The sequence below is a fragment of the Phascolarctos cinereus genome, unplaced genomic scaffold (assembly GCF_003287225.1).
Source record: "Phascolarctos cinereus isolate Bilbo 61053 unplaced genomic scaffold, phaCin_HiC Scaffold_5;HRSCAF=322, whole genome shotgun sequence".
Taxonomy (NCBI): domain Eukaryota; kingdom Metazoa; phylum Chordata; class Mammalia; order Diprotodontia; family Phascolarctidae; genus Phascolarctos; species Phascolarctos cinereus.
The window spans coordinates 127,299,710-127,315,881 of record NW_027555958.1 but is presented as its reverse complement, the minus strand read 5'-3'; the positions used below and the strand labels follow the sequence as shown (position 1 = coordinate 127,315,881).

At 36.2% G+C, this 16,172-nt stretch overlaps 1 protein-coding gene across 4 annotated transcripts in view; it reads right to left on the bottom strand.

Annotated features, from left to right (window-relative positions):
• ARHGAP18 (Rho GTPase activating protein 18) overlaps positions 1 to 16,172 on the bottom strand; it is a 238,025-nt gene that overhangs the window by 87,574 nt on the left and 134,279 nt on the right. The window contains exon 1 of one of the 4 annotated variants that reach the window (XM_020987029.2): positions 7,598 to 7,767. The exons of the other annotated variants lie outside the window; for them this stretch is intronic. Coding sequence (XP_020842688.1) covers positions 7,598 to 7,620 — 23 coding nt within the window. The 5' untranslated portion in view covers positions 7,621 to 7,767. Of the gene's footprint in view, positions 1 to 7,597; positions 7,768 to 16,172 lie in introns of those variants that run through there. 4 annotated transcript variants of the gene reach the window in all.

The following is a 16,172-nucleotide window of genomic DNA, read 5'->3' as shown; positions in this document are numbered from 1 at the left end:
CATAACATTAGCTGTGTGACTCTGGGCAAGTCACTTAATCCAAATTGCTTCACAAAAAGAAAAAAGAAAAAAAGGTAAACTAGTTTCATAATAAGAAGGAAGTGCAACCAATGGGCAGAGAGCCCATGCATGCCACTAGTATGCATGGGGTCATAGGTAGACTCCTCAGGCTCTGTTAAAGCCAGAAGTCTCATAGAAAGATAGGAAGTTAATACATTGCAATGTGTTACCATTGCAGGGAGTGCCTCCTTCCCTATGAAGTGACAAATGCAGTGAAATGAATGACCTAGGGCAAGTCACTCCATATGTCTGTGCTAGATACCTCTTTGAAGTGACTTCAAACTCTAAATCATCTGTCCCTAAAATATTGATTTTTTATATATATATATATACATATATATATGTATATGTATATGTGTGTGTGTGTGTGTGTGTGTGTATACACACACACACACACACACACACACACACACACACATATAGATCTAAAAGGGACAATGTAACATCATAATATACACAGGCCCCCTTGCTTTTCTGAATCATTCCAAGGACATTGTAATTCAACATTTTGTAACATCCTTAACACAATGATTTTTTTTCAAAAGTATCAACAGTCACAGCAGTCTATACATTTTGCATCTTTTATGAAGGTTCCTAGATCTGTTTCTACAATATGGATTATCCATCCCTACCCTCTTTGTGTAAGAAACTCATTCAGCAATCATTCTTTATGACTGCTACCGTGCTTCCGTTTGTCAAATAACAGAAAAGACCTAGGAAAGAAAATGTGAATGTTTCAACAGAAACTTTTTTGTAGGTCAATAGCTCAATGGGAACTTTAAAAATTAGGATGCCTTTATTTCTAACTTACCCATATAATTCACATAGCCCATGTTTCATACATCACCCTTATAAGATGCAAATTACCTCACATTGATTATAGGAATCCTCTGCATTTTGAAGGTTTGCCTTCAGTTTTCACACTGGTCATTCTTAATAATATAAAAAGTAACACTGCCTAGAACAGCCCTAACCAAATAAGTATTACCCTTCATAAATGCTTATTTAAAGAAGTCTTATTTTCTAGATACAAAATTCACCCTTGGCTAATGGCATTTAGGGCTCACATATTGACAAAAACATTAGTATGCTTAAAATACATTTCTTTTGCCACTGAAAAGAACCCAATGTACTCTCTGATGCCCACGGACAAATAATGAGATATTCTGGAAGAACAGCTTATTACTGAGTCTTTCGTGCCTTCTGATTATATATTTTATTACGGTACAATGGAGAAATCATCCCATTTCTCCAGTATTGTTATAGTGGTATTTATTAAAGTTAACCTTCCACTAAGCTGTACAGAGAAGGTGATGGGCAAAAGCTCCAAAATGAATGGCTTTTAGAAAGCCTAGTGGGCTTTTTTTTTTTAAGGTTTGTTTTAAAAGCACCTCCCAATGAGTAGGAACAGTGGTTAACATGAAAACTGAGGAGGTAAACATTGGGTTGAGAAGAAAACCATTTTCCTCAGGCTCCAAAGTTCATTTTTTATGGGCAGTTCTAAATAACTATCCTTCATGTTAAAAGCTTAAACTGAAAAGAGTGTCCAAAGGCCAATGGGTATACTTTTATGAGCTGTATACCAAGAGTTATACAGCAGAATGTCTACCTTCCCAAAACATTTACCTAAATTTGGACAAATTTCCCATTCCCTCTTTTGAAAACTATTCACAAAATGAACTATTCTTGAAACTCAATGTCATTTTCACCTTTAAAGAAGCTGGCTAAGGTGGCCTCTTCTTAATAAATGCTTGAGAGTCTAGAGGACCCAAAACAAAACAGTTATGAAAACAAAACACTAATTGTACTTCCCAAAGCACACTGGGATACAAAGTAAGAGCTTAGAATTAACAGTTCACACCCAAAAATTCCACAGCCTTTCACAGAATTAGAAAATTAGAACTGGATAGGATCTCAGGAATCATCTAATCTAACAAACTCATTTTACTACTAAGTAAACTGAAGCCCAGAGATGCAAACTTGCAAAATGTCAAATCATATGGTTAGTTAGAGGCATAACCCACGTCTCCTGACTTTTAGTAAGGTGCTCTTGGCTTTTGAAAGGCAAAGGGGCCCCAACTGATAAATGGTCAAAGGATATGAACATACAGTTTTCAGATGAAGAAATTAAAGCTATCTACAGTCATATGAAAAAATGCTCTAAATCACTATTGATTAGAGAAATGCAAATCAAAACAACCCTGAGGTACCACATCACATCTATCAGATGACAAAACAAGAAAATGATAAATGCTGGAGAAGATTGCGGAAAATTGGAACACTAATGCACTGATGGTGGAATTGTGAACTGATCCAACCATTCTGGAGAGCAATTTGGAACTATGCACAAAGGGCTATAAAACTGTGTATATCCTTGGACCCAGTAATACCATTTCTAGGTCTGTATTCCAAAGAGATCATACAAATGGGAAAAAGACCCACATGTACAAAAATATTTATAGCAGCTCTTTTTGTGGTGGCAAAGAATTGGAAATTGAGGGGATGCCCATGAGTTGGGGAATGGCTGAACAAGCTGTGGTATATGAATGTAATAGAATACTATTGTGCTATAAGAAATAATGAGCAGGCGGACTTTGGAAAAACCTGGAAAGACTTACATGAATTGATGCTGACTGAAGGGAGCAGAATCAGGAGAATGTTGTTCATAATAACAGCCACATTGTGTGATGACTAACCTTGATAGCTTTATCTCTTCTTAGCAATGCAAGGATCTAAGACAACTCTAAATGACTCATGATGGAAAATGCTTTCCACATTCAGAAAAAGAACTATGGAGTCTGAATGCAGATTGAAGCATATCATTTTGTGCGCGCTCTCTCTCTCTCTCTCTCTCTATTCTTCTTTCTTGTGGTTTCTCCCTTTGGTTCTAATTCTTCTTTACAACATGACTAATGTGAAAATAGGTTCAACATGAATGAATATGTTGAGCCTCTATCAATTTACATGCCGTCTTTGGGTGGGGGAAGAGGAGAGATGGGGAGAAAATTTGGAACTCAAAATCTTATGGAATTGAATGTTGAAAACTAAAAATAAATTTTATTTAAAAAAAGAAAAAGGCAAAGAGGGAAAAAACAAAAAGAATTTAGTAAGCTTTCACTACGGGAACAAAGGTCATTCTGCAGAACCTACAGAGTTAATCAAGATTACACAGGGGAGGAAGGATTCTATGGACAATGGCCAAGGCAATACTCCCTCCTGGCCCACCTTCATCTCCAATCACCATCCCCACCTCCTAGACATGAAATTACGCTACATTTCAAATTCACAGCTAGAAGATTGTTAACTCTTTTGAACCAGAGTCAAGACTTTGCCCCCTAAGTGGTAGAATGGAGCTGCAATACTTGATATGGTCAAGTAGATCTGCCACGCCTCAGCTTTGGCTCCCATCATTCACCTCTTTGTTCCTTCACATGTGCTGCTGATCAAAGGTGCAGTAAATGATGCAATTGTTCTGACAGGTTCCACTACAAATGTATGTTACATAACCTCAACTGTGTCTCGTTGCTGCTCAGCAATTCTACCACTGCTCCCTTATCAACTCAACTCTCCCACTCTTCCAAACCTTTTCATTACTCCTCAAACTTCCCATGGCTCCTCTCTCAGATGGGAACCTTGCCTCATATTTTACAGAAAAAAAATGAGGCCATGTGCTGTGAACTGCCTATATTCCTCTCTTTCTCATCCCCTTTCACTGTGGTGTGTTCTGCCATGATTTCCTCCTGCATCCCTGTCTCTCATGATGAAGTGACCTTACTCCTTATCAAGGTTATTTTCTCTATTTGTTCAAGTGGTCCCCTCTCATCCTATCTCCTCCAAGACATTGACTTCTCTGTCATTCCCACTCCTTGATGTATTTTCAATCTCTCCCTCTTTACTGGCCCATGTTCTACTGTCTACAAATATGTCCATGTCTCCCCTATCCTGAAAAAATTCTCACGTCACCCTTCCATCTCCACTTTTTGATATTTGCTATTTGACTTATATCTCTTCTGCCTGTAGTAGCTAAAATCCTCAAAAAAATCTGCCTATAAGGGGTACCTTCTATTTTCTCTCTCTGCATTCTGTTCTTTCTTTTTTTTAAAAAAAAAAAGAAAGACATTATTTATCTTTACATTCTTTTTTTTATACTTTGAATTCTGCCTGCCTTCCTCCCAACCTTCCCACATGCATTGTGAAGATAAGAAATGTGATATCAGTTATACTTGGGAAATAATGCAAAACATACTAGCCATGTTTAAAAAAAAAAGAAATAAAGGTAAAAAATATTATGCTTTAATCTGCATTTAGACTTCATCCATTTTTTCCCTGGAGATGGATAGCATCTTTCATCATCATAAGTGCCTTGGAATTGTTTTGGATCATTGTACTGATCAGAGTGGCTAAGTCATTCACAAGTGATCATCTTGCAATATTGCTGTTACTTAGTACAAGGTTCTCATGGTTCTCCTCATTTCACTTTGTCTCCCCAGGTTTTTCTGAAACCATCTTGCTCATCATTTCTTTAGCACAATAGTATTCCATCACAATCATATACCCCAACTTGTTCAGCTATTCCTCATTTGGTGGGCATCCTCTCAATTTTTAATTCTTTACTGCCACAAAAAGAGCTGCTATAAATATTTGTACATATATGTCCTTTTCACTTTTCTTTCATTTCTATGGGGATACAGACCCAGTAGTGGTGTTGCTGGATCAAAAGATATGCACAGTTTTATAGCTCTTTGGTCCTAGTTCCAAACTGTTCTGTAGAATGGTTGGGCTAGTTCCCAACTCTACCAACAGGACATTAGTGTCCCAATTTTTTCATATCCCCTCCAACATTTGTCATTTTCCTTTTGTGTCATGTTAGCTAATCTGATAGGTGTGAGGTAGTACCTGAGAATTCTTTTAGTTTGCATTTCTCTAATCAACAGTGATTTAAAGCATTTTCACACATGACTGTAGATAGCATTTCTTCTTCTGAAAACAGCCAATTCATACTCTTTAACCGTCTATCAAGGGGTATGACTTGTATTCTTATAAATTTGACTCAGTTCTTCATATATTTGAGAAATGAGGCCTTTATCAGAGAAATTTGCTGCCCAGTTTCCCTGCTTTCCTTCTAATCTTGCGTGCATCGGTTTTGTTTATTCAAAATCTTTTTAATTTAATGTAATCAAAATTATCCATTTCACAAACTTTGTATCTCTTGTCTCTTCCCCCATCCGTAGGTCTGACAGGTAAAATTTTCCATGCTCCCCTAATTTGCTTATGGTATCAACCTTTATGTCTAAATCATGTACCCATTTAGAACTTATCCTGGCATGTGGTATGAGATATTGATCTATACCTAATTTCTACCAAACTGCTTTCTAGTTTTTTTCAGCAATTTTTGTCAAATGGTGAGTTGTTGCCCCCAAAGCTTAGAATTTGAAGTTTATCAAATACTAGATTACTGCAGTCATTTACTATTGTGTACTGTGTACCTAATCTATTCCACTGATCCACCACTCTATTACTTAGCCAATACCAAACTGTTTTGATGATTACCACTTTGTAATACAGTTTGAGATCTGGTACTCCTAGGCCACCTTCCTTCACAATTTTTTTTTCATTGAATCCCTTGGTGTTCTTCATCATTTGTTCCACCAGGTGAATTGTATTATTTTTTCTAGTTCTAAAAAATAATTTTTGATAGTTTGGTATGGTACTGAATAAGCAAATTAATTTAGGTAGAATTGTTATTTTTATTATATTGGCTTGGCCTACCCATAAACAATTAATATTTCTCTAATTGTTTAGTTCTGACTTTATTTGTGCAAAGTGTTTTCTAATTACGTACATTCAGTTTCTGATTTTGTCTCAGCAGGTAGACTCCCAATTATTTTATATTGTCTGTAGTTATTTTCAATGGAATTTCTCTATCTCTTACAGCTGGATTTTAGTAATATATAGAATTTAGTAATATATAGTTAGTAATATATAGAAATGCTGATTATTTATGTGGGTTAATTTTGTATCCTGCAATTTTGCTGAAGTTGTTAATTGTTTCACCTATTTCTTTACTTGATTCTCTAAGTATACCATCACATCACCAGCAAAGACTCTCTCTAATTAACCCCTTATAATCTGTCTTTCAACCTTATCATTACACCAGAACCACTCCCTCCAAAGTTACTAATGATCTCTTAGTTGACAAATCCAATGGTCTTTCCTCAATCTTCACTCTCGACCTCACAGCAGCCTTTGACACTGTTAATCACGCACTCCTCCTTGATACTCTTCTCTCAATGCAAATTAAAACGTATCTGAGGTACCACCTCATACCATCAGATTGGCTAATATAACAAAAATGGAAAATGATAACTGTTGGGGAAGACACGGGAAAATTCACTGGTTGGTTGTAGTCTCTGCAGCCTCTAGCTTCTGACTGAGCTGAGATACTTGGCTAGGAGATTGAGGATTTTTTTGGTTGGTTTGTTTCTAATAATTTGTTATTTTTATTTTTCTCTTCTCTCTTCTGACACTTCCACCACTCTAGTGCAGGCAGGCCCTCATCATCTCATACCTTTCAATAGGCTGCTGATGGATGATGGATCTGCCTGCCTCAAGTCTCTCCTCACTTCAATCCATCCTTCCTTCAGCCACTAAAGTCATATTCCTAAAACACAGGTATAATCATGCCACATTACCCCCCCACACACACACACACACACATACCCTATTTAACAAACTCCAGTGGCTTCCTATTGCTTCAATGAGCAAACACAAAATCATCTGCTTGGCATCTGAAGCCTTTCAGACATCCTCCTCCTATCTTTCCAGTCTTCCTGATACTCCTGGATCCAGTGACACTGGCCTCCTGGCTATTCCATAAACAAGACACTGCATCTCTTGTTCTGGCCATTCTCACTAGTTGTACCTTCATGCCTGGATGTCTTCCTGACTCTGGGCCAATGCTTTATCCACTGCTCCACCCAGCTGCCTGCCAGCTCCAACAGATTGCCAAATAACCCTTACTCACTAGCACTGCTCACTCCCAATTCCCCTAATGATGTGTGGTAGCAGAAAGAAACATCTCTCGCTTGGGAGACTGCTGTTCTAATCTACAGTTAAAATTGCTTATTCCGTGTCTGTACTGACTTTTAGCTATAAGGTCTCTTTCATTCAGAAACAGATTTTATACAATGTGAGGTGCTTTTTGTTTTTCGGCAAGTAGGTCGTACCGTGGATAGAGCGCTGGGCCTGGAGTCAAGAAGACCTGAGTTCAAATTCAACCTCAGACACTTATTAGCTAGATTACCCTAGGCAAGTCACTTAGCCCTGTTTCCCTCAGTTTCCTCATCCACAAAATAAGCTGGAGAAGGAAATGACAAACATCCTAGTATCTTTGTCAAGAAAAACCCAAATGGGGTCATGAAGAGTCAGGCAGGATTGAAACAATTAAACAAGATGCTTTTTTAACCTCCAAGCCAACTGGCTGGAGTAGGTCATACAAAAATGAAGTAAGCAAGTATTTGGTTGAGGTTCTAATTACCTGGGATACACATATGCCATCATCTCCAGCAGTTTCGTATTTCTCTTGATTAAAGAGAAGCAGAGGCAGGTAGGTGGTGCAGTGAATAAAGCTCTGGCCTTGGAGTCAGTCAGAAGGACCTGAGTTCAAATCCAGCCTCAGACACTTAACACTTACCAGCTGTGTGACCTTGGGCAAGTCACTTAACCCCGATCACCTTACCAAATAGCAGAGAGAGAGAGAGAGAGAGAGAGAGAGAGAGAGAGAGAGAGAGAGAGAGAGAGAGAGAGAGAAGCAAAGGGGTGTCATTTCAATAGCACTGAACTGGAGGTAAGGAGATGAATTTGAGTCTTTGTTCTATCATTAACCTTAAGCAAATCATTTCACTTTTCTCTTGGCCTCAGTTTCCTCATCCATAAAATGAAGGGACTGGAAAAGACCTAAGATGCCTTTTGGCTCTAAAACTTCTACAATTTCCCTCCTAAGGTTACCTTCCATCTACTCTGTATGTGTCTTATGGGAATATTTACCTGTTGTCTCCCACATTAAAACTCCTTAAGGGCAAAGACTGTTTTTTGCCTTTCTTTGTATGTTTGGTACTTAGCACAGTGTCTGGCACACAGACATAATCACTTAATAAATGCTTATTGGTAGACAGAGTAATGACTCTATCCATTAAGCATCTTTAGCTTGTCATCTTAGACACTGTTTCTTGGATCTTCTGGGTTTTTCAGTCTTTTAAAGTAAAATGACTTTTATTTAAAAAAAAGTGGAGCCCTAATTAAGAAAAGTCACAACTATGATCAAAATGACAATAATAATAATAATAGCTTACTTTTAACTTTAAGGTTTACAAAGTACTTTATTTAACATCATGAATCACAACCACCAAATGAATAGGGTGAAACAAATATTGTTGTCCTTATTTTAAAAGATGAAACATATTCCAGGAGGTTAAGTGATTTACCAACACACACAGGATACTTAAATCCAGGTCCTTAGACTATATTGCACTATGAAACTCCAAGTATCATTTTTAAAAATTATTACAGTGAATTAAATTTTGCTGAGTTTGCCTGAATATGATTTTAAATCTTTAATTGTGGAATAACTGAGTCAAGAATGTTCTCCCTCCTCAAGAGACTTAATTCTCTCTTACTCTTGTTCTGGAGACCTTAATGGCTGCTTGTCTTCAGAACATTTGCTTGATTAAAGTAGGATACTTAGAACTCCCTCACTATGCTTTACTGTATAAAAAAACTGGAGACAGAATTTAAATAGAAATTAGAATATTCAGAGGCCTCCACCTATGATCTTAATCTATCCTCCAATCTTTATTTCCTATGACATCTTTAACCTTTCTAGTCAAAGTGGACTAAATGCATGTTAAAAAATTGAGGGACTGCTGAGCTGTGCTCTATAAATGTAATGGAATATTATTGTGTCATAAGAAAAAGTTCTGAAAGGGGCATGGAAATGATATTTTAGTCACTATTTTGTTAAAATTAACATATATGTTTTCAAAAGATTGAATAATATAAGTTAATGGTTTCACAATTTTATTATTGGTTTTTTATTTAACTATTTATTTTTGTTAATGTTAAGGTTAGTATTGTATGACCTTGGGAGAGTCAGTTAACCCTGTTTGGCTCAGTTTGTTCATCTATAAAATGAGCCGGAGAAGGAAATGGCTAACCACTGCAGTATCTTTGCCAAGAAAACTCCAAAAAGGTCACAAAGACTCGGACATGACTGAAAACAACTAAACCACAATAAGTTCAAGCATTAAAACAAAAAGATGAGTCTGAAACAGATAATTTCTGCCCAGGACACTTTTCTTCTCTGTATTTTTCCAGTTTTTGTTACTGTTATTTAAATAGCAACAGTTAGTGGAACAGGGATGCAATCAATTATGGGGGGGGATGCTAAAGATATTGTTTCTGTTTTTCTTCTTCATTCTGTTTCAGTTCATATGTATCTTCCCATATTTATTTGTATTAGTAGCATTTATTCTTTCTAATGGCACAATAACATTCCATTTCATTCAAAAGTTGTTTAGATATTCCTCAACTGGTGGAAATGTATGTTTTTTCCATTTTTTAGGATTACCCATAGGGTTGCTAAGAATTTTTATTCCTATAAATAATGCATTCCAAAAACAACCATCCTGGTTCTCCACTCCCCACTCCATTATTCCCTCACTCAAGTTATCCTTCTACCTAGAATATCTGGCCCCCTCATCTTCATCTGTCAAAATCCTATTCATCCTTTAAATGATCAGCTCCAAAGCTATTTTCTTCTCTATGAAGCCCTCTCTGATCCAAAGGGTGTGATATCTTCTTTCCTCAACCTCCCACAGCACTTGGTCTGTCTTCTAAAATCCCATCACATTCTACCTTATGCTGTAAGTATTTACATGCTTCTATTTTCCCCAGATACTAAATTACAGGCTCCCTGAAGGTAGATACATTTTATTGATCCTCATATTCCATGGAGTTTCAACATGTTTACTGAACTGAGGAATAATAAGGTTAGAATAGAAATCTTCCAAATATCAAGGAAAGGATTACATCAGAAATCTATACTAATGGTATAAATTTATATTTGCAAGAAAGTAGAATTCATCTTCAGCTGTCTATAATACCCACACAGGGGATATGGGAATTTATAGACATTGCTAATTATAATTAGCAGCAAGACTGATTTACTTGTAGATTAGAGAAAACTTCCCATTAGGGGAACAGGTAGGATTTCTGTGGGTAACCCATTCTAATTCTTGGGCCCAATCCATCCCAATATCTCCCCACCCTAGTCTCAACCAGCAAATAACTCTCCTGTAGTAATAACTAGATTTTAAAGATATTTGGTCAGATTTCAAGTTCATTAAGAGATAGCTTGGGTCCACTGTTTCTCAAGAGATGCTCTGCTGGGTGGATTAGTCAATGCTGCAGAGAACACAGTGCCTCCTCTTCCCTCCTTCTCCCCCTCCCCTACAAAATACCAATACAGAGAATCATAGCTTAAGAGATTACTGAAGCTCTCTCTTCCTTTAAGAATAAGGTGCTCTGAAAATTTCTTCCTGAAGAAGCAAGTCAGGAGATTAATAATCATTGTGCATAACTACTGCTCAATATAAAGCCTGTGGATATAAAAAATGGCTTTCCTGAAGGTCACAGAAATAAAGCTGGGGAGAGAGAACACTGCGTACATGAATATAAATATAGCAGCAAAGATGAAACCATGATAGACAAGGACAGCCTGCTCTTTCAGAAATGGCAGCATACATACACCTTTGAAGAGCAGACCAATCAGTATTTGCCAGAGGTCTTTCAGTTCCTGTAATCAAAGTATTTGGTTTCATTTCAATTTAATTCAAATGAAATATTTATAAATATTTATAGAGTATCTACAATGTACAAAGCACTGTACTAGAACTTAGAAGGTGCAAAGATAAAACATTAAGATTCAGTGTTGGCAAGACCAAGGAGAAATTGGTACACAATTACTCTGCTAAGAGTGGGAAATTGACACAAACTTTTTGAAAAGAAATATGGAATAATAAAAGCTAAAAAAAACCCCACAATACTATTCATATTCTTTGACCCAATGACCACAGTACTAAGAATATACCATAACAATGTTATTAGGAGGATAAATTGATTCTTCTCTACAAATATATTCCTAACAGCATTATTTATAACAACAACAATAAAATGGAAACCATGTGCTTAACAACTGCAAAACGGATAAACCAATTTTGCTATATAATCAATTCAACATTTCTTAAGTACAAGGCAGAGTATAAAAGAAAAAAACAAGACTGTCTATCTGCCCAAGGAATTTATACTGTACTAAAGGAATTTAAAATCTACTGGTGAATGCAAATATAAGAGAATTATACCATAAGAAATAACAACTATAAAAAATATAATAGAATCCATAAAGTCATAAATTGCTACAGAGTGAAGAAAGCAGAAACAAAACTACAACAGAACACTATCTATGGCTACAAAAACAACAGCAACAACAAAATCTAGAAAAATACACAGAATAAAATGCCAGTTCAGGAAAGGCTTATTTTTGTTATAGTACAATACAAAGGATATTTTTGTTACAGTCTTGTTAAAGTTTGTGGACACATTTTTGTATACAAATTGTAAACAACAGAAGTTGGTAGTTTCATGTAAAATATTGTTTATTGGGTTATATATTTTAACATTTATTTTTGTTGAGATCCACTAAGGTTAAATATAAAAACATGAAAAAAAAAATAATATGACAACAGTTCCAGTCATCAAGAAGTTTATAATCTAGGGGAGGAGAAGACAAGCATACAAATAGATCTATTTGTACATTTTGTTATAAGACAAAATAAAATGCTACAAAAGTTTTTAGTTCACATCCACTAAAGAAGGTCTGGGGCAGGGGTGGGAAACCCGTGGCCTAGAGGCCACAAGAGGTCTTTGAGGTCCTTGGGTGTGGCCTTTTACAAAACAAATCCTTTTATTAAGTAGATTTGTTCTAAGAAGTTGGGAGTTGGAAGGGTAGGAAATCAGGAAAAGATTTGTGATAAGATTTCCCAATTGAAATGGGTGATTTTGATCCAAATTCTACCATGAAGTCACACAACCACATCTCTGTGGTTCCAGTTTCCACATCTATAAGGTGATGGGGAAAATGTCAGTAATACAGATTAAACTTAAAAGTAGGTACTGCATACATCCCCTCCCACTCACCCCTAACCAGTTGTTTAACATTTACTAGCATGATCCTGGTAAAATGAATCAAATAAGATGAAATAATTCAAGTATTACATATAGATCAGGAAAAAACAATAGAATAAAGTACAGGAAGAGTAATGGATGAGATTATATGAAAAAGATCTATGGGCCTTAGTGGACTACAAGTAATGAGAACAACATGGCAGCCCTGAAAACTGAAAGGATCCTAAGCTGCATTGATAGAAGAATAGGATCTAGAAGGAGAGATGACAATCCCACTGTCCCTTTCCCGGTCAGACAATACTAACTACTTTATTTGGTTCTGGGACCTACATTTGGCTCTGCGGAAAACAGGAATAATTCCAAAAGAAGGCACCTAGGACTATGCAAAGACTTTTCACAAGGCTTCTCTCAACTGAAGTAACTAGGGAGAATGAGAAAGCATAGTAAGATAAGTCTTCTGGGAAAGTTATCAAGCGATGAAGGGCATACAATTGTTCTACCTGGCCTTGGAGGGTCAGGTAGACATTGGAAAGAGACAGATTCAGGCTTAATAAAAGAAAAAAAATTCCAATAATTAAGAGTTTTTGAAAATGGAATACACTGGTTTCAAAATCAATGACACAGCAGGGCCAACAAAACTTAACCAGCTGCAATGTCTTCCATGATATCTGGTCTCTGTCTTTCTATACCCCTTCTTCTTATGAAATCCTTTGAAAGATCTTCCCCCTCTCCTTGCACCATCTGTTTTGTATTTTGAGGATGACTACTCCACTAGTATCGCACTACATGTTTAATTTGGGGTTGCATGATGTCTCTGAAGTTCCATTCCAATCCTGAGTTTCTGTGAAACGCAAATACTTTAGCATACTGGAAAAGATTTTTGAGACAAGAAGATCTGGATTCCAATCCTAGTTCTCCCACTTATTCCCTTGCAACCTCTGGAAAGTCATTAATATCTAGGCTTTAGGTGGCTGGACCCTGATGATATCTGAGGTCCCTTTAAGATCTAAATAATGATCCTCTGAACCTAAAAAGAACAATAAATCTTGCTATTTTAAACCCCTATTTTAGCAACTTGTCTCTTCAGTTTCATTCTGAGTGAAATCACGAAGATTCCACAAGTGATCTAAGTTAACAGGGTATTTATACATAGCCCCAAGAAAGCCTCTTGCTTTCTCCCTTTTATTCAGCTTCTGGACTACTGAAATAGCCAGCATCCTCATCAGATTCCTAGAGCAAGTCTCTCCTCTCTCCAATCCATCCTTCACACATTAATAAGTTAATCTTCTTAAAGCAGGAGTCTGACTATGTATATATACTCCTCAGAAAACTTTTTGAGGTTTCTTGTTATTTATAGCCACAACTACAATAGAGTTTGTTTAGCTCCAATTGGATCAATGTTCTACATATTATTCATGAAAATATCCTGGTTTTCTTCCAATTTTTCATCTCAATTGTATAAAGTATAAAATATAAACATCCATTTCTGGAATAAAAATTAATGATTTTGATTATACAAATATAATTGTTATTCATAACATAACATAACATAACATAACATAACATAACATAACATAACAGTATCTTAGCCTCTTATTAAAGGCTCTCTGGAATCTGCCTTTCTTCTTTCTACCTTTCCAACTTTATTTTATTCTGTTTCAATCAACTGACAAGCCATTTATTAAAATGGGCCAGGCACACCCATGTATTGCTACAATGGGCCAGTAACTCCAAAGAACTGGGAACACCAAAAGAAAATAAGGGAAACAGTCCCTGACCCAAAGGAAGTTTCATTCTCATACAGAGATAGTATGGTACAAACATAGACATATTCAAGACATATGCAAATCCAATACAAAGTAACTTGGAGGGAAAAAAATAGCAATTGGGCAAGAAGGAAGACAAGACCGTGAAAATGCCCATGCAAAAGCAGACATGGAGACCAGCCAGTAAAAAGGTATGGAGATAGGAGATGGAATGTCATGTGAGAATGAGCAGTGAGAAAGAAGGCCAAAATGTCTGGGCTACAGTGGGGAAAGTAGTAATGTACACTAAGGCTAGAAAGAGAAGATAGGGCCAGCTATGAAGAACTTGCCAAACAGAAGAATTTCCATTTGATGATAGAGAGATACTGGAGTTTATTGGGTAAAGGCACTATATGGTCAGATATGTACCCTTTGAAAATCACTTTGGTGGCTATGCTCAGGGCTGGGGAGGGGCTCTAGGCAGGCAGGGAAACCAATCAGGAAGTTATTGCAACAATCCAGGTGAAAAGTGATAAGGTCCTGAAAAAGGGTGGGGGACAGGATAAATTGAGATTACAATACCATTTAGCTTCATTCCACAGATTTGTTTTAAAAACAGTCCTCTCCTCATCTCCACTTCTCTCCCTTCAAAAGCAGGCTTAGATGGCCCCTCTTCAGTAATCAAGTGAGAGTGATCTCTAGGGGCACAAATGTTCTTGGAGCAATTTTCCCTTATCACTTATCATACTTATTTCTGAGTATATCATATCTTCCTCCATTAGGTTGTAAACTTCTAGAGAGCAGCGACCTATTATTCTTAATCTTTTAGGTCCTCAGTTCCTGCCTTGTACTTTTAAAAAAGCAGATGCTAAACAAATGTTTGCTAAACTGGAGGGAAATAACAAAACATACATTTCAGTTATTCATGTACCTATTGGATTCACAGTACCAATTTTGAAATCTCTATACCACCTATTAAACAATTAAGAAGGTTAAGGCCAGAAGACAAAAAAAATCCTACAGCAGAGAATTTGTAAACATATTACCTATTAAAGGCAGCAGGAATGATGGAGAAAAAGGCAACTTGTCTAAAGCTAGAAGGCTCAGGTTTTATGCCACTAATACCTTATGTGACTTTAGACAAATTTGGGACTCATTTTCTGAATTTTAAAAATTAAGTGTGACATATCTAAAAAGCAATGGAGAAAGGAATCATTATTAAATAAAAATTATTGTGGAAATGTGATAGCATTATGGGAGAAAAGGGCTTTATAGCCACAACTACAATAGAGTTTGTTTAGCTCCAATTGGATCAATGTTCTACATATTATTCATGCAAATATCCTGGTTTTCTTCCAATTTTTCATCTCAATTGTATAAAGTATAAAATATAAACATCCATTTCTGGAATAAAAATTAATGATTTTGATTATACAAATATAATTGTTATTCATAAAAGAAAAGTTTACTAAGTTAAATTTTCACATTCAGAATCTGTAAGAAACAAATTTATAAGTAATAGTCATTCCTTATTTGAAAAAAGGCTAAAGAAAATAAAAAGGTTTGGTGGATAAATTACAAATTAATCATAATACATAAATACAAAATCTGACCAAAATCTGGCTAAATATATTTACATATAGATATATTATAAATACATAAATTAAAAACACAAAGATATGAAATATAATACATATAAAATACTTATTGTTCAGTCATTTTCAGTCCCATCCCACTCTTCATGAACCCATTTGTGGTTTTCTTGCCAAAGATACTGGAGTGATTTGCCATTTCTTCTCCACTTCATTTTACAGAAATGAAACTCAGGTAAACAAGGTTAAGTGCCTAGACCAGGGTCACACAGCTAGTAATTGTCTGAGGCCAGATTTGAATTCAGGAAGATGAATCTTCCTGACTCTAGACCCGGCACTCTGTGCACTGCGCCACGTGGCTGCCCATCATATAAAATGTGTATGTGTGTTTGTGTAAATAAAATTTATAATTAATATGAGGGGGTATAGACCAAGGGACCCCAATTAGCGGATGAAATTAGGGGTGTCAGACTTTGGGCATATTTGCAGCTTAGAAGGGAATAGGCCCCAAAGTGGTTCATTTGCATATGAAAAA